The sequence below is a fragment of the Haemorhous mexicanus genome, chromosome 1 (genome assembly GCF_027477595.1).
Source record: "Haemorhous mexicanus isolate bHaeMex1 chromosome 1, bHaeMex1.pri, whole genome shotgun sequence".
NCBI classification, from domain to species: domain Eukaryota; kingdom Metazoa; phylum Chordata; class Aves; order Passeriformes; family Fringillidae; genus Haemorhous; species Haemorhous mexicanus.
The window spans coordinates 90,959,520-90,977,705 of NC_082341.1; the positions used below are offsets into that span (position 1 = coordinate 90,959,520).

General features: G+C 40.7%; 2 protein-coding genes across 2 annotated transcripts in view; both read right to left on the minus strand.

The window, feature by feature from the left end:
* Positions 1–80: 80 nt before the first annotated feature.
* On the minus strand, positions 81–15,006 carry CAVIN4 (caveolae associated protein 4). The gene is made up of 2 exons (XM_059856034.1): positions 14,447–15,006; positions 81–2,184 (listed from the first exon to the last, which is right to left on the minus strand). The coding sequence occupies exons 1-2, from the start codon at positions 14,855–14,857 to the stop codon at positions 1,528–1,530; spliced, it is 1,068 nt and encodes a 355-aa protein (XP_059712017.1). The 5' UTR covers positions 14,858–15,006; the 3' UTR covers positions 81–1,527.
* An 846-nt stretch (positions 15,007–15,852) lies between these two features.
* Positions 15,853–18,186, minus strand: part of TMEFF1 (transmembrane protein with EGF like and two follistatin like domains 1) — a 112,251-nt gene continuing 109,917 nt past the window's right edge. Inside the window, exon 10 of the mRNA XM_059856021.1 lies at positions 15,853–16,606. Coding sequence (XP_059712004.1) covers positions 16,522–16,606 — 85 coding nt within the window. The 3' untranslated portion in view covers positions 15,853–16,521. The remainder of the gene's footprint in view (positions 16,607–18,186) is intronic.

The window sequence follows — 18,186 nt, forward strand, 5'->3', positions numbered from 1 at the left end:
TTCCCTAGTTACTATTGCTAAAGCTGTTTCACTTCAAGTGGGATGCACACCAATCTAAATGAAAGAACTGACAGGCAGAATACTTGAAACCAAACTAATTATATTTGAATGATAGATTAACAATTAGCTGGAAGTCTTCAAACAATGTATATAGATAACCAAGTTATGCTCTTCTGTTAAAATGAACCCGAGATATTAAATACAATCATACAGCTTTTGGCAATATTGTACAAGTTTCACACAGATAGTAATGACTAACATTGCTTTAGATAAGTGCTTTGAAGGCAACTCCATTTAAGAATGAAGAGAGCAATACAGTCCTGCACACATGTCAGCGTAGCAGTCATGTTTACAAACATATCTGATGTCAGGGCACTGGCTCCTGAGAGTTGCAAATAAACAGCATTCCATAGTCCAAAGGGTGTCTGTCTCATAATCCCTGAGGCTGTGACTGGTCAATAATGAGGATGATAGGAAAAAAAGAATTGGGTTATGGATTGGCCCTGTACATCTGTGACTTTGTAGAATAGATTTTAATTGCAGTGAAGCGCTCAGAAAAAACACAAGGAGTGGAAAACAAAACAATTCCCTTGTCTGGTCAGTTATGCTCATAAACACTATGATCCTCTGTAAAGAATAACTTCCTAAAAAATCTCATGGAAGCTGTAGTTATAATATTCTAATTTTTATCTCAATTTATCCAGAACCTACGCATTCATCTTATTCCACTTTTACTGCTTCATATAACTGCCTTTCTCACAATCTCCTCTTTTCAAAACATGAATATGATACCTCCTTCCTTTTTCCTCCTGCTATTCCATATTTAACGTGTCTTTTTTTTATTCTTACTCCATAAATGCACAAAACACATTGTTTACTTACAATGAACCTTCCTATTCAAGAAGTCTGGAAATAACCTGTAGTCATTTCAAGAGTTTCTCTTTTCCACTAAGAAAAAACAGAATTTACTCAAAACCCTATAATTCCTGCCACATTTTTTCATACAGTGGGTAAAGCAGGAATTTGCTCTTCCTGCTTTTTCTGCGAGGGTCCTTAAGTGATAATATTTGTACAGCTAAATGACATTTTTCATAGTTCTTCCTTTTGCTAATATGAAGTAATAGCTTTGTTATTGTTTTCTCATTAGATGAGTCGGTATAACATAATGGAAATAAATTTTGTACTGTTGTACATAAAACGATGAGAGTGAGTAGGCTGTAAAGCGACTGCTAAATCAATCTTGGAAATGCAGCAGATTCCCATCTCCCTTTGACACTGTGAGTTCCACTGGGGTTAACAATGGCTATCGGCACACGCCGAGACAGAGGGGGAGCCCCTTCATTCAGTTTGCATGGCTTGACTTTTGTCAGGAAGACAACACTACAGACATCTATGTGGATGGCAGAACAACACCAGCACGGTTTGTGATATAACACAAATTCACACATTTTTCTAAAGCTGAGTGAGTACATACTGTGTTCTCTCTTGCTCAGTGAGGACAGTATGGGGTGTGTGCTCATTGACTCCTTATAATGATTGCTTTAAGTCTAGCAAAGGGACGTCATCATCACCTCCTCCTTCTTTTCTTTCCTGCTTAAGGACAACTTCTGGGATAGACACCCCTATTTCAGTTGACTGGGAAGCACCTTTTGTTGCACTATTCTTGTCTTTCTTTACCTTGGTGATCACTTCTGTGTAAGAGATTTCTTCAGTGAAGGGCTCTGCTGCTGGGAGCTCAGAGGCAATGTGTACACTGGCTTCCTGGATCCCCTCCTGGCCTTCGGCTCCTGTTCGTTCTTTACTTTTTTTATGGATCTTGAATGTCTCCTTTGTTGGAGCAGCCTGTGAAATGGTTTTCTTGATCCTTATCCCAGATTGTCTCAGTCTCTCTCCTGACTGCCTGATCCTCTCTCTCCTCTCAGGGGTTACTATCCTAGTTTGAAGCCTGTTTACCTTCTTGCCAAAATTTTGTCTTGTCTTTTGGATATTTTCCCTTGAAAATGCCTTTTTGATGTCATCAATGCGCCTCATGCCTGATTTCTTGAACTTGGTTGCTTTGCTTTCTTCAATATAATATTCTTCATCAGAAGACAGATCATCAGGTGGGAAGAAATCATCCTCTATAGTTTCACCTGCTGTCATCTCTTTGATAACAGAGAGAGATGAAGGACACTCAGTTTCCTCCTGTGAATAAAAGCAGAGAGTCATGTTCCAGCAAGTGTGTTTCAAAAAGATGGTGGTTCAAGTGTTATGTTTTTTTTTTTTTGGTTGGCTTGCAGTTAATTAGTACTAACTGAAATGTAATACTCTAACAAAGTAAGGTAGGCTTGTACCATCATACCCAATCTATGCAGAACACAAATGGCAAAAGGAATCTGTGCCAAGTTCTCTAAAGATATTATATCCCTGATTAAAGATTTCTTTACACTGGGGTTCTACCTGAAATTAATTAATGCAATGGTTCTATGAGTCCTGGCCTCTAACGGTTTTCAGACACGGCTTGTCTAGGTCTTCTTTTTTTTTTTTTTTTTTGAGCTCATCTACTGCTGTGGATCGGACCTAGATCCATTATTCCTCACCAATAAAAGCAGACAAAAAAGGCTCTTGGAATTGTGTCAGCTGTACACTGTCCAAGCAAATGCCTCAATGATACGAGTAGCTTTGGTCTGCTACTATTACTGAGACACTTGTGCATTTTTTGACTGTTTGGAACTTAGCAAACACTGCTGTTGCTGCCCAGAAGGGAATGAACCCCAACATATTTACTCACATGTGCTGGCTGCACAAGGGGACAAATCAGTAAAGCAGGGAGATGTTATTTGGTAAACCCAGTAACACACAATTCATTCAGCACCTGCACCATTGCTGAGGTGAACATTTGTTCCATCTGGAAACGCATGATATTCCTGAGCAAGCACCTCTGTCTCCTGTGGTGAATTTGGCGGCCTTTTTGAGCATGCAGAATTATATATTGATATGACACATCTAATCTGTATCTGCAGTATGCTTGGAAATGGTGACTATCCTAGATATCTTAGCCCTAGGAATTCATGCAGCCTCTCCAAAGAAAAATTGCTTGAGGGTCAAAGCTCAAAAATATGGAAGACTTCCAAAAGCTGTCCACAGTAAACAAAAAATTCACCAAGAATGAGCTAGTGGTTAAGGACATCCAAGAGGAAAAAAAAAAGGGAAAAAAGTTTTTGGCAATGAAGGATTTATATGAACAGGGAGAATCTCCTAAGAAACCTGTTTCCCTGATCTGCATGGACAGTACAAACTTGTGGCTCAGTGTCAGTGAGTTACTTCTATGTGGAAGTGCAGTGCATGCTGAGCAGAAAAACTGTAACTTGTAGGAGGGGTTTGAGATAGACAATGCCACCCCCTTCTTGCCTACCAGCTTTTTACATGCACGTGCCTGTGCTCTTCTCCCAGGAGGAGCAGCTCTTTGGGGTGCAAACAGCTGTATGTACAACAGCTGTATGACACTTGTCTAAGCTGTTTCTCATTAGTACTAACCACTTCAGCTGATTTCTGGGGCATGGCAGTGTCAGGACTCTACCCTTAGTATTATCATCATAAAGTAGACAATAGGAGAGATATTGAAGCTGTGAACCCATGAATAGCAAGTAAGGCTAACTGAATATTTTGCTGTGAACTTCTTTCTGGCCAAAAAGATGTCTGTCATTTTTCACAGAGACTCATTAGTAGTGAGCCGTGTTGTTTTACATAAAATATCATACATTGAGATATTTGACAGATAAAGCCCACTTCAGAGCCCCTCATCATGCCTTGGCTTCAATAAAAACCCTCTACTAAAATAGTTGTGAATGCTTAGAAAAAATAGGGACAAATTATGTTACATTGATTACAGCAGAATGTTGTTCAACTCATCTGTCAAAATCAGCAGGAACAAAACTACAATGCTTTGCTAATAATCTTCATTAACGTGCAAATTAACATTAATTACATAAAGACTTCTACACATAAACATAATCTCTTTTTTCCTGAAAATTAACTAAAAACACAGCTGGATAGTAATTCCTTAAAATGTTTTTAAATTATACCCCACTCCTTCAGCTGAAATGGTAACAAAACTATTTCCAGAATGAATATTCTGAAATTTCGGTACATACAGAGATGAATACAATATGGGGAGCGGAATATGCCTTTCATATGAAGATTACTTTTTAAAAGAGGGAAGGCAGAGACACTATTTTCTCTGCAATATTTGTCTTCCTTTGGAAGAAGAATTTGTCTGTACTTTTTTCAATTGCTAGATTTTTATTGTGTTTACTTTTAGTCTGTTAGCTACAGAAGAGAGCACTTTATCTTTCCTACTCACGTTAGAATCAGAAGGTTTGAACAAGAACATGTGAGATGAAGATCTTGTAGATGAGACACAGAAACCAGAGCTGCATGCAGATTCTGAGAAATATTTCCATTCTCCTACAGACTCTCAGCATGAACTTTGCCAAATCTTTGATTTTCTTCTTTTCCTTGGTGTCTGCACACATCTTGCAGAATCAAATGTAGCAAGGCAAAACATTAGTGTGAGTTTCTATCTCCTCTCAAGATTTCTGGATGTTACCGAAGTGGAAAGTATAAGTGAGCCTGTCTAGCATGTTAGGTTTCAGAATAAAAATTCAGTGATTTAGGCTCAGTAGGTGAGCTTTTTCATCTGCTTCATTTCTCTCTCTCCTGCTCCTAACTCATTTCTTCTTATCGCTGATATCTGTGGGGCAGAGAGAAGAGACGAGCTCATCCTTCCTAAGGCAGGAACAAGAAGGTTTGGTACCAAGTGAACAGACAGAGTCCAAGCATATAGCTACCAGCTCCTTTATAAGCTCACTAAAACCAAAAGACCAAACACCTACTGATTTCATCAGCATAGAACAAAGTCCTAAATTGGGTGAGCTTTCTCCTTGTCTGTAATGCAGATGGGACTGGGAACAGCAGGACTGGGCAGTCCAATCTTTGGGGAAGGAGAAGGGAGTTGAGCCATTGATGCTGCTGCTTTCAAGATTTTTGTTAAAACTCTGCTTAAGCACTTTGCTAGGAAGAGCTTGTACCCACAAGCACCACTCATGGGAGGTAAGGGAGGGTTTAGAATGGGGATAGGAGATTATTTCACAGTAAAATATTTTACCAAGCAGTCAATTATTTTAAACATGATTTCTTGAGGAAAGAGGCATGCAGTCATAGGGGCTGTCTATCGATTAATACATAGGACATGTACTCTGCTTGCCTCATTTACTGGCAAACCACTAAGACACACACAGGCCAGAATAAGAAAACAAATCTGTGGAAGCTGAGCATTCCCCTTCCCTTTCATCACTCCTCCTAGAAGGAGCACCTGCAGAGGGTGCTTACACTGGCCCTGGTGTGTTTGCCATAATTGCCCATTGGACATAATCTCCAGAAATGTTATCTACCACTCAACATACTGGAAACAGACTTAGACCTTTCAAACAGAACAATATTTTTTCCTTCACTTCCAAGAAAAAAGTTGGTAAATCTGTCATGTAAGTGTTTGATTTGGAAGTTGTCTTTGATTTGTACAAGAAGTGTAACACGCATGCTCATATGATGCATCTCCCACCTTCTCACCCTTACGTGGTCCCTCCACTAACACAGAAACATTCAGGCATTTTCCACCAATTTGAGAACAGAGCTGGGTTCTGACACAAAGAAATAAGTGCTCTTCTGCAAAGCTGGCTGTGTTCTGAGTCATTCTGTCTGTCCCCCCCAAGCTGACATCTGTTCTGAGCAAGGTACCTATGGCTCAGGTACCTTGCTTGTAGAGCTGAACGTTGTCAGGGGACAAGGGGGCTGAGAAGAGGGGTTGTGTGTCATGAATGGGTGTAGGAGGAGGGAGGGGAGAAACGAGTCAGATTCAACACACAGATGGTGTGTTGAAACTGGAAATGTTTTGGAGAAATGTTTGTGTCTGCAAGGACATGAAGCCTGAAAGGAGAAAGACTTAAGGTTTTGTGGTAGCAAAGGAGGGACTGAAAGCATTGATTGAATGGTAAGGGAAAATCGTGGACACCTTTGCAGTTATAGGTGTAGGGTGTTTAGATCCACTGCCTAAGGAAAAACTTTAACAGACAAAACTTAGAGGTATAACACCATAACAGAACAACTGCACAAATCAGGAGTGGCTGGTGAAGCCCCTGGCATGGCAAGTTTGCTACGAAAGCATCTTAAAGCTGAACTTTGTTTTTTCCTATTTTTTTAGTATTTAACCTCTCAAATATGCCTAGCTAAAGAATTTTGAGTTCTTAAGGGCCTACCTAAATACAACGTAAACATAGAAGTAACCCTCAGCTTTGATGAAGAAGGCCAGCATGGCATTGAAACCTAACAAATCACTGTTTCCATCAGAGTGTTTCCATCACTGGCATTTTCACCCCTGGCTCTCATTTCAATTTCATTCACAATTAGAAAATTTTCAAGGGGACACAGCCTGTGTCTTTCAAACCTTTCTTTTGCTCTTCAAACTTTCCATCAGCTGCCAAAATTCTGGCTGCTCAGCACCCATGGGAGGGAGCAGTGACCATTTTTCAGGCACTGCAGGCGTCATCCAACCACAAGGAAGGGATCAAAGCAGTAGCATTTTTTCCCATAGGCTACAGTAAAGCATTTACGAGGGAAGCCTAATGCACCTGCTCCTCAACCATGCAAAGGGAAACGTGCTGACTTTTTCCCTTTGCTCAAACCTTAAAAACCAGTAGGTAAATAATCTTAAATGTGGCAATGCCTCTAATCAACCCTATGAGACTCTCAAGGTGGCAATGCTCAGATAATTGAAGCACACAGGGGAAGAGGCTGTTTCAGAATGTGCCTGCTTGATAACCCTGCCTGCACAGTCAGGCTCTCCTCTTCTCCGGGAAGAGAAAGGGGCAAATGGCAGAGCAAATGGTTTAGCAATGTCTCAGGTATTTTGCAGCCATGGTGTCCTGGCAAAGATCAGGTTGGCTCTAAAAGCAGCCTTCACTTACTGCTGCCCTAGGGAGCCAAAGGGGGCTGCTGGAAGAATGTCATGCCTTCAGCAAGGACTGCCAGGCTGGGAGAAGAAAAAAGGGTTGTTGAAAAGATTCCCTCACAAACTTTCTAGATAAATTTCCACTCTTTGGGAGCACAGATGGGATCAATAATTAATAGCAGTAGTACTTTTATTTTCCTTCAGAAGATGTGTGTTTTTCATTTAGAGTTCACTTGATTTGCTAAGCAAAGCAGTAACATAATACCACTGTAAAACAATACTTAGGCTTTACTTAAGTACATGAACATTTTAAATGATAATTTCAGTCATAATTTTATGTCCTTTGAAAAAAAAAAATAATGGAATATGAGGGCATTTAAATGAATGTAGCCAATTCAAGAGCTTCACATCCCTTATCCTTTTGTGTTTTTTTTGTATATGCATTCAAAGCTTTGTATTTCAATACTCAGACTGGGCTTCCAAAATTGGCAGAGAGGAAAAACGGTAATGCACTGTATTACACGTAAATATTTGCAAGAAATGCTATAAACTGGTTTTGTGTTCTATTTTTAATAGCTTGAAAATGTAACTCTAAACAGCCTTAATAAAGGCAACAGTTATCAGCTCTCAACTATTACCGAATTTCAATGAACACTTTAGCAGAAAAAAAGCTTTTTAAAATAAAAAAATCCTCAGAAAATCAGAATGGCTAAACAAATAATTCATTTTTATATATCTAAAATAACCTATATGCATATATATTTAATTGTGTATTGTATGTATAAAATCAAGACTCAAAATGGTCTAAAGGAAACTGCTCACAGAATAAGTAGGGAGGAGAGACTGATGAAACTCCATAACTTGGAGTCATTGTGTTGCACAGGGAAAAGGTCACAGCAAATGATCTTTCAGCCTTGGGGCGTATGACACGGAAAGTGCAGGTGATGATTAACACAAGCACAGATGGGACTGACTGGGGATCACCTGACAATTCTGTAGCAGAGCACGAAGCAGCAAAATGGTCAAAGCTAGCCCAGAGCCTGCTCTGGCACTGCTGCTGTGTTTATGACCACTGGTGATGCAAATGATGGGCAGCTTATGGGCAGGAAACTGCATTGCCACAATGTTTTAAACAAATCTTAGAAATTTGCATGTCGGATGAATGATTTGTTATTCAGACTGGTAGCCAAGGTAAATCATTAAAACACCTCCTTGAAACTGAGCTCCAAATCAACATGAAACCACTGATGAATAACCAATTACAAATCATTCAGTACTTTTACTCATAGTCTAACAGTTAGGAGTGAAGCTCTATAAATCTCAAGTGATCTCCTTTCTTCTGCAAATATGGCATTTCAGAATCTCTGACAGCAGGCCAAAAAACTGCTCAGATGAGAGAGAAACAGGATTATTTTAAAAGGCTGCCTAAGACATTTTATCAGGTAAACACTTCAGCATATAAGACTTTATGGCTAAGTGCTGTTGCTGCATTTAGAATTATTTTTACACAATGCAAAACCAGTCTGGAACAGTCAACTCCCCTCATTTCTCTTTTGTGAAGCCTAATACACATCCCTTTTATTTAAATTCTGACAGAAATTCATTAATTCAACCACCAGCATACAATGACTACAAAGGAACTCATCTAATTTTCCCATTATCATTGTCTGTGGTTTGCAGCAGTCAATGAGCAGCCAGTTCCCAGTTCCACCACATCAGTGGAGAAGCCCTTGGCTCCAGGCTACCACATCCTGCATAAAAAGGACAACTGCAGCTTCAGGGGAAAACAAAAGCTTCATACTCTGCTTCATTTCTCTGCTCTGCTATTGCTTTACAGAACTAGGGACCAGGGAATAGCTCTGCAGGTCAGTTTGCAGGTTTGCAATCAAACTGGTAAAATTCCTCATTTCCAAGTTTTTGGGAAGCCCCTTGCAAGTGAAGGGCAAAAAGCATCACAAGATGTGATGGGGCAGAAAAAAAAATATTTGGTAATGTTTTGATTCATTCATTCATCACATGGTGACTGTTCCTACAAGTCAGCTAGACCAGGGAGAGCTCTCAAGCATAAGTGAGAACTCCATACAAACTCATTTCTGGAGAACATTTTAACTATATGGGGAGAGCAGAAACTTATAAAGTAGGAACTGGATCCAGAAGTAGATGTCTACAACAGTTTGGGAGAATCAGGTTCTGAACACTTCTCTCTTCTTACTTGAAAGGAACATACAAGTCAAATGTACAAACATCAGTGTTACTGATGTCAAATTAATGCCTGGCAGCATGAGTCCTGTCCCAGATACTAAACTTCCAGTTTGTGACTTCACATATTCCTCATCTCTGTTCCTGTGCTGTCTTGATCAACTCTTTTCCTGTACTAAGGGGCTAATTGCAAGATTGGCTATCTTCAGGAGTGTTGAGAATAGGAATCCCAGCTGCATGTCCCCGGTCAAGTCCATTCCCAAATCTGTGCCTCAGGAATGAAGGGTTTTGCTGAACAGCTGGATTTGATGATCTCAAGAGGAATTTTCCAACCTAAGTGATTCTATGATTCCATTCTCAGATACACATGTGCCCACAGCAGCCAGCCACAGCTCCTGGTGACAATTCTGAGCAGCCTCTAGGACCATGGAGAAGAGACACGACACAGGAGGCTCACGCTGTAACTGCACTCCTCTGCTGACTTGCAGGGCAGCCCCAAGGGAAGGGAGTTCTCAGCCCCAAGGGAAGCCCTGGACAGCTGCACCCAGTGCAAATGTAAACTAAGATCAGCTGTTTCCACCACTCAGTGCTAATAGGGGGAGAAAAATCAATGGCAGCTCTGCAAAGAGGACAGCCTGTCTCCTTGTGAGGAACAACCCAAAGGAACAGGTCTGGGGGCACCACATCCAATGGTGTTGAGTCCGGCTTGCATGGACAAAGTCCTGTGAAATATGCAAACCATTTCATTTTAAGAACACAGAAGCAGCCCAACATCTGTTTTTTTAATTTTTTTTTTAAACTTTTTCTTTCTCCTCATTCCTTGAAAACATGTCACTAGAAACACAGTTTTTCTTTGGCTGGTTGATAGCTTCTCCATTAGTGGCTGCTGCACAGCACGGGGCCAGCCCTGCACTTTGAACTGGAGCACTGGGCTCAACAATGCAAACAAAGGGCTCTCATGACACTCTCTGACACAATAATTGGGTTTATTTTATTCTCTGTTTTCTCAGCAAAGGCAATTACCTATCCCAGCTGTAAAAATATTTATAAGGTTTCTGCCACAGGACTCTAACAAAGGCCCTGTGTCGCTGGGCTACTGAGGCCAGGGTTCTGCTGTCAGAGGTAGTCAGTCAATTCACACTATTTTCTTTTTTCCCATTAACTTTTCAGGCTGCACTTTAATAGCAATTTGGGTTTCCTGCCTTCCCATGAGTTCTAGAAGGCAGTTTTGTACAGACCCTGCTGTCTTCAGGACTGAAGACATCCATTTATAGTTTCAGATCAGAACTGAAAGTACAGGAATTAGCTCCATGTACACTAAAATTAACATTATTCCAGCTGTAAAAGTCATTTAGTTTCTTGTCTATATTTCTTTCTATGGACTGACAGCTTCTAATTTGGAACACATTTTTTTAGTATCACACCTTTTCTGTATCAAGATTTTCAAGGAAGATATTACACAGTTGACAAAGACAGAAACACACCTTCAGAAACCCATTGCAAGCTTCACTTCACATTACAACACAATGCACTGCCACCTGTTGTTTTTTCCAGATTATCTAGGTAAGATATGAGGTAAGATACCAGGTCCGTAAATATAAGAAAGGATAAGACCTTCTATGTTTCTGCAAAACAGAAAAATGATTAAATATGAGCCACCTAGCACAGTCTGCTCTGGGTGAGCTATTTAACTCCGTTCTACTAAGGATTTTGTTCTGCTGGGCCATTTTTGAGACTGCCCTTCTTATGTCCAAATGGTACCAAATTAATGGCAATCTCCTGAGCTCCTGACACCCTGATTTCTACTGCCACTTCAGATGAAGGAGCTTCTACCTCATGTGTCCAGATTATTATCCCCATCTTGATCTTACCATTCTTACTGTCCTAGTCATTATAACCACAGAATATCAGTGGGCAAGACATGACACATACATTTTAACTTATTTATTATTTATGCATCATATCAGAGGCATCCACAAGGCTGCTTCTGTGAGCCTCTCCCAGTGTGTGCAGTGGAGCAACCACAGGGCAAACAAATCAGTTGTAACCCTACTGTGTAGGTCAGTCAAGCCATAATCTTGGTTTATGACACGTCCACTAATTGTAAATGTCAGACAGCAGTGAGTAAAACAAATGCATGTGCCCCCTCATAGGAAGCAGTTACTCATTTATGGTGCTTATGTGAAGAAAGCCCACTAACAGTAACATGGACTTTCTGGTGCCTGTACAGTCCCATGTAAATAGGGACTTGCGGGACATGTAGAAAAGCAAAGGAAACAAGTTCATTCAGGGTAAAAAAAAAAATAAATCCCCTTTAATTTCTGAATAATTTAGTCAGAATGATTTAAACTGTTAAATGCTCTTTGACTTCAGAGAAATGATAGCTCTTACAGCTGGTTATTCAGACTAACCTGAACAGAAATGAGCAGTGACCTGTACAACCTACAACATCCTTTTTATTCCCTACTATAGTCTCAGGGCACATAGCACTCTAGGGTCAAAGACTTCACTAGAAAGTCTGAAGTAACCTGGCATTTTTAATCATGCAGTCAGCCTAGGGAGGAGAGCTGCCTGCTACCAAATCTTTTCCTCAACCACATGGCCTTCTAAAAATGAATGCTCTCAATTCCCTAATCATTCTGTTCAAGGATGATCACTTTGTCTTTTTTTAATGTCAGGATATCACCAACTCCTTTCATCATTGCTGAGATCTCTCGGGACAATCTCCTTCAGCCAATGATCCTTTTCAACCTGCCTACTCCCTCCATCAATGATAAGATCAAAGCTACCCACTTGAAAGGAAATCTTTAGTATTTAATTGGTGTCTCCTTTTTCCTCATACGCTGATGTTCTGGCAAAAGTTAAAACTAAAACCCACATGTGCTCACCCGTGTAAAGATTCCATGCCAGCAACACACGGGTCATGGGCCCCATCACAATGTTCCAAATAGTGCATCAGGAAAAAACACCTCTCTACAGAAGAGCCATCAGTCACAGGCACAGAGTGAACGACCTGGTTACAGCCATTTGTAACGTGTAGCACAGGGAGCACGCTGGCTCCGGAGCTATCAACAGACTCCCACTCACCCTCGGCAAGCCCCAGTCATTCAGCTCTTGGCCCTGCAGCAGGGTGCCTACCCTGGTGCAAATCAGCAGTGTGAAAATCACTGCCCTTGTGTCAAAGAGACCTTCCTAAGTGTACCTGTGCCTTGAAGCCACAGTGCACTCTTGCCTCCCTAGACTGTCCCAGGTTTGGTGCAGTGCTGCAGTGATCCCTCTCCAGAAAAGTGTTAAATGGCAGATCCTGGGGGATCCACATATCTGCCTCTCCTCTGTGCAAGTGGGAAAACCTTCAATCTGCCTTACAAAAGGGATGGAAGTTAAGGAGGGAGTCACTCATATCCTCATTAACAGTTCTAAACCTCCGTAGGAAGAGGAAAGCAGAAAGTCAGGAAAAATTGCTGTTTCCCTTCCTGAAAAGGGCCACCTAAGAATTAAACATACAGAACAGGGTGCAGATCATTCTTGTCCAGCAAAACCAGCAGAGAGATCATAAACTCCTATGGAAGGTGATTCTCAGGGAAAGCACACACAGGGAGAGCCACCTTTTGTATAAAATATCTGAAAATACCAACAGCTGTTCTTTACCCCGGCATGTAAATCCACTGTGACCAAATTTTACTATATTTTTAAATAAACAACAGCTCTTGCCTGGCTAGCAGAAGAATTTACATCATGTAATGAATACAGTTTTAAGAAAAAATATTTTCAAAGCATTGATTCTGCTGCAGTCATTATGGTAAAGGCCCATCAATGAAATGGCATTATGTCATTAACCAGGGGAGTCACAGAGATTTATTACCTTTACTGAGGAAATGATTTGCAAGCAAGAAGTGAAAGTGCCTGTTTTCTATTCCGTGATGATGATGATGCAGCTTGCAATAATGGTAATAATAGGACAGATTTGGCCTGTACTTTCTACTGAACAACCGTAGTAAGTCATTCAGTCAGAAAATCTGGGAGGCACAATTTGGCTGTATATGGCACTAATATAACATTAAAGAAGTAATATTCCCTACCTTCAGCCTTTTCTCTTTTTTTTCAGCTATTTTTTTTCCCAGTAGTGGAAAATGAACTATTTTAAGAAAGCTAGGTTATGAAGAATTTGTCAGCTGTTCACCGTGGTGAATAAACTCAGTGAAACACACAGCTCCATTCATTGCAAATGATGTCATTTATGTACAAACAGATGCAAGATCAGAGTGTAAAACTGAGTGATGGGGGTGCATTGTATTACTCATGAGGGGTGGTATTTTCAAGAATGCCTAATGAGGAATACAACTCATTTGGAAGACACTTCAGCGACTTGCTGGTAAAAAAGGAGCAGCTATGCCTCTGGCAAAATATCAAACACTCCTACTTTCTACTGACCTGGGAAACTGGGAAGTTCCAGCAAAGGCAGGATCAGACCAAATGTGTTTCACAGCACTCATTGACAAGACCCCAGAACTGTCTGCACTGTTTGTACAGATGCAAGTGTGACCATGCTGTTTTGTGAAACTTCTCTTCAAATACAATTATTTTAATGTTCAACGAACATCCTATAAGGTCAGTGAAAGAAACTATATGATTTCCTTGCCCACTGTGATTGAAAAAATAGGGCTATGTTAAACCATTTCCAAGGTAGACCATGCAAGGGAGTATTTGTTGTCATGAAGGGTTTGTGGGTCTGAGCCTTAGTTTGTACATATAGTGCTATAGAATGAGACAATGAAAAAAGTCCCAATTTGTCAGCAGTATGAAGGCCTGGGCAATGCTGGAAGTTAAACAAGCCATGTTTTGAAATTAGTGTTAGAAGAAAGTCTGCATTTCAGAGAGCCTGAAAACACTTTTGCTATTTGCACTTCTGCCTAATACGGTGAAAAAAATAACAGAGATGAATGTCAGGCATGGTTTGTATGACAAGATTCACAGGGCCTGCCTCATATTACCCTTCGGAGAGGCAGCAAATAGTCCTTGCTGATCTGCAGTTAATCTTACACGACTGGCTCAGAAACCGACCCACACTAATAATAGACCCTGTGTGCTGCTGCCAGTAGGTTCACACTGAAAGGCATTGGGGAGCACAGATCAGTGTTAAGGAAAGCATAAAATAACTCTGTTGGACAGACCGCACCTTTTGCTTCATTTACCAGCACGTCCCAGAAGTCACCGAGGAGGTGGGAAAGCCACAGTACCACAAGAAATGAGGCTCATAGTTACCTGATAGATCACGACCCGGAATTTGTTTTTCCTCAGCATCTCCTCCTGTTTTGCTGCCACCTTCCGCACGCTGGTGCTCTGCCTCTCCACGCGCGCCCGCACCTCCTTCATGGTGGAGCTGACTTTGCGGGTTTTCTGCAGTAACTTGTTCACCGTGAAGCCTGTATTGCCATGAGCCTGGGCAAGCTTTAACATGTCAATCTGTATGGTCTTGATGGCGTTTTCCATCTCCCTGTGCTTCTCCTCTATCCTTTTCTGGCTCGCCTGCACGCTGTCAACAATGTTGGCCACTTTGTCCAGGACTGTCACAATCGTGTAAGCTGCATCTTGCTCTTCCTCCTCCTCGATGACACTGGAGAGACGATTTTGGTGCGGTTTGTCAGCCTCCGAGGGGATTTCACGGCGATCCATTCTGCCTGCCTTCAGCCAGCTTGGAGGGAGGCGAAGTTTCGGCAATCCTGCCAGAACGATTCTGGCGCTGTTGCAGGGAGCCAGGGCGACAGCTGGCTCCGGCGATGCTCAAAGTAGGGCGTGAAACGCCGCTCCTGGAGCTTGGTCAAATACTTCTGACTACAAAATATCCACACATGATTGCTCAGATACTTTCAGCAACATGAAACCCCTAAAATTAGGAAGCAATATCTGGAAAGGAACATACGTTTAAAGGGTCACGCTTCTGTACTGATGAAGTTATTAGTGTTAATCCAGGAAAGTTAAGTAACTTGCTAATTAAGCAGGAAAGCAAACTTGCATATTTTTAAAGATCTACTTTTGTTTTCATGTTACTGGAGTGCTTTCCTCTGAGGGAATTCAAAAAGCGGTCAGGAAAATTAGCACGGCTGTTTCTTTTCCAGGAAAACAACTTCAGGTCTTCAGCTTGCTGCGATTACCCCATGGGGTAGCAAATAAACACACACTAAACCAGAGGCAATATAGTGAAAACGTTGTATTGTGACATGCTTTTCCAGTTCAAAATGTTGAAAGCATTTTTTTTTATTGAACAAATTATTAAATCCTACATGCAAAATTCTGAAAGCCTACACTACATGTTAAAACAGCTGAACACATCCTATTCACACTTTATCTTGGGATCTTTCAAACGACAACTAACAGTCTATTAATATAACTATGACCAGCAGACTAATTTGGATGGACTTCTTTAGCTCTTGAAAATACTCTATACAAGAGCACTAGTAATTCATTCACTTTTATTTTTTTTTAATTTTGATCACAAACACTATACAATCTGTATTGTAGGTGTTAAAACATGTATTTTCTTTAAAAAAGTTTAAGAAGTATTAAAACAGTTTTAACAGTGATAAAGTAGGCTTTATTCCAATTATTTGTGTTCAATTATTCAACACCAATTTTTACAATACCTAAATCTACTAAGACCTACTTCCTTTTGGACCTGTGCCATCTGTTCTACCAGGTAACTTCCCAAATTATGAAATTTATAATTTTCGTCTTTAAAAATAAATTGTTGGAATTATTTCTGAAGATGGCAGTGCTTAGACCCAGCCCACACATTTTATAAATATGTTACAACTACACACAGCACACAGCTTCACAGTTCATGCGATAGGCAGTGTCTAAAAAATCAGTTACTAACTTCCAAAAACATTTAAATATCTACGGTATTTAAACACAGTGTTTTCTAGTTCCTCATAAGAAAAGTAAGCTGTAAACATTTTTACCTTTAGTTCATGCCTTGTTTTTTAGGTAATGTGGACTTATTTTGTTGGTTTGTTGGGGTTTTTTTTTTTAAGTCTACAACCATCATTGGAATAAATTTGTGTTCCCAAAAATATTACATTCCATGGATAAAGCACAAGTCTATTATATAACCATGTGATACAGATACAGAAAATGAACTACTGTATTCAAGAACATAAAAGTAAAGATACTAAAGCAGTCCATAGCTGTTAGAGCTGATGCTTTCAGAATACAGACCAATATTGTGACACTAAAAATGTTCAAAAATAAGGCCTCTGAAATAAATATTTCCATTCTTTAAAAAAAGATATAATAAAAATGTACATCACATGGTCAATGTAGGTATAAAAAGCACTAAGTTAAACCATTCTGGATGATGTATCTGAAGTAAAATGGCCTAGGTTTTGCTTCTGCCGGCGTCCTCTATTATTTTTGGGGCATTTTCTGTTAAAAAAAAAAGAGAGAAATAGGAAAGGAGGGCTGATTTTATATATGCCACCTAAAATTAAGCCTAACAATCAGGCATTGACTCGATTTTCTGTACTTAACAATAGCAAGGAGTCTCTGATCTGTGCTGACAAGTGGGACACTCCTGCTGCTCAGTACTGGACTGTGCCCTGGGAATGTCTGTAGGATCCCAGACCATGCAGAAGGGAGCCCTGCTTGACCTTGAGGCTGGAAGCAGCAAGGTGCTACATCCTTTAGCCTTGATCCAGCAAGCACGTTCCATAGGGAATCATTGCATTAGCTTTACTTTATACATATTTCATATTTAAAACCCAGGGGATGGTGGGACTGGATCAATCAGCCTTTTGAAGTGCTGGACCTCCAGGTGCCTTGGTGCTCACCGCAGCCCATGAGACAGAGCCCACCCAGGTCTCTCTGTGGGGTGACTCTGGCAGTCCCTTTCTTGGAGCCAGACACACAACTTAAAGGATTCACAAAAGCCAGCAATCCTGAATGGAATGGCACTTAGCCAAGGCAATGAATGATGGAGCAGTCCTGCTGGGATGCAACAAGATGTGAGAGACTGAGCTGGGGAATGGTCATACAGAGGCTGAAGGAGGAGCTGAACCATAGCCTTCCACACCACTGCTTTGGCCAGCAGGAATGACATCAATTGCATGAGCCAAGTAACTCTTTTACATGTGCAGGTGGTGTTTTACACATGTACTAGTGTCTGTTGGGTTGAACTTTACAAGGGGTACAGGGGAAAAGGCCTGCATTGTTAATTCACTGTGTCCCTCTACATCACTGAGTTTTGGAAGCCTTAAACTAATGCAGCAGCAGAAAGTTTTATGGCCCAGTGTAAATGGAGCTAGAAAAGTGAAGGACAACTTGAGAAGGAAAAGTCAAACTGTGGCACGGATGCCCAAGTGTAAGACTTAAATACTTCATGCATCTGTAAGGTAACAAAATCATTCTTTATCTATCCCAGAGACCTCCGTGTTTGTTTGGTTCAAGCCCTAGAACTGAATGCCTTGTCATCAAAAAGAACCCAAGGTTCTCATCTGAGTTTTTACACAGGGTGAGAATTTTAGACAACCTCTAGTTGTCTCAAAATGTGCCTGTGTGTCTTTAAGATTCACAAAACAGGTTCTTACGGCGGGTGTCTAAAAACGGGACTAAGTTGCACACTAATTTTCAGAAAGTGTATATGGTGAGAGGGGTACTTCTTTCTCTGTGTAACACCATTTACAGTGGTACCACAGGGAACAGCATCTTGTCAGCCTCTCTGGTTTCACTGGGTGATAGCTGGGGATCATAGGTTCCACAAAATTTCAGCAATACCTCAGCAAGTCCAGTGAAGGCCTAACACAGGAGCTTAACTCTTGGATTTGTTTTAAGGCTGATCTGTTCTGCTGTGTGTTTGGTCTGGAGATTTAGAGTGGTTACTGGTGGTTCTTGAATTCAAACAAATCTGTCTTTAGTGACCAAAGAAACAAAGGGGCAGATAGGATGTTACATAATCATCCCGCTTCATCATTAGGTAGTTTTTAAGTGTGTATTAAGCAAATAAAATG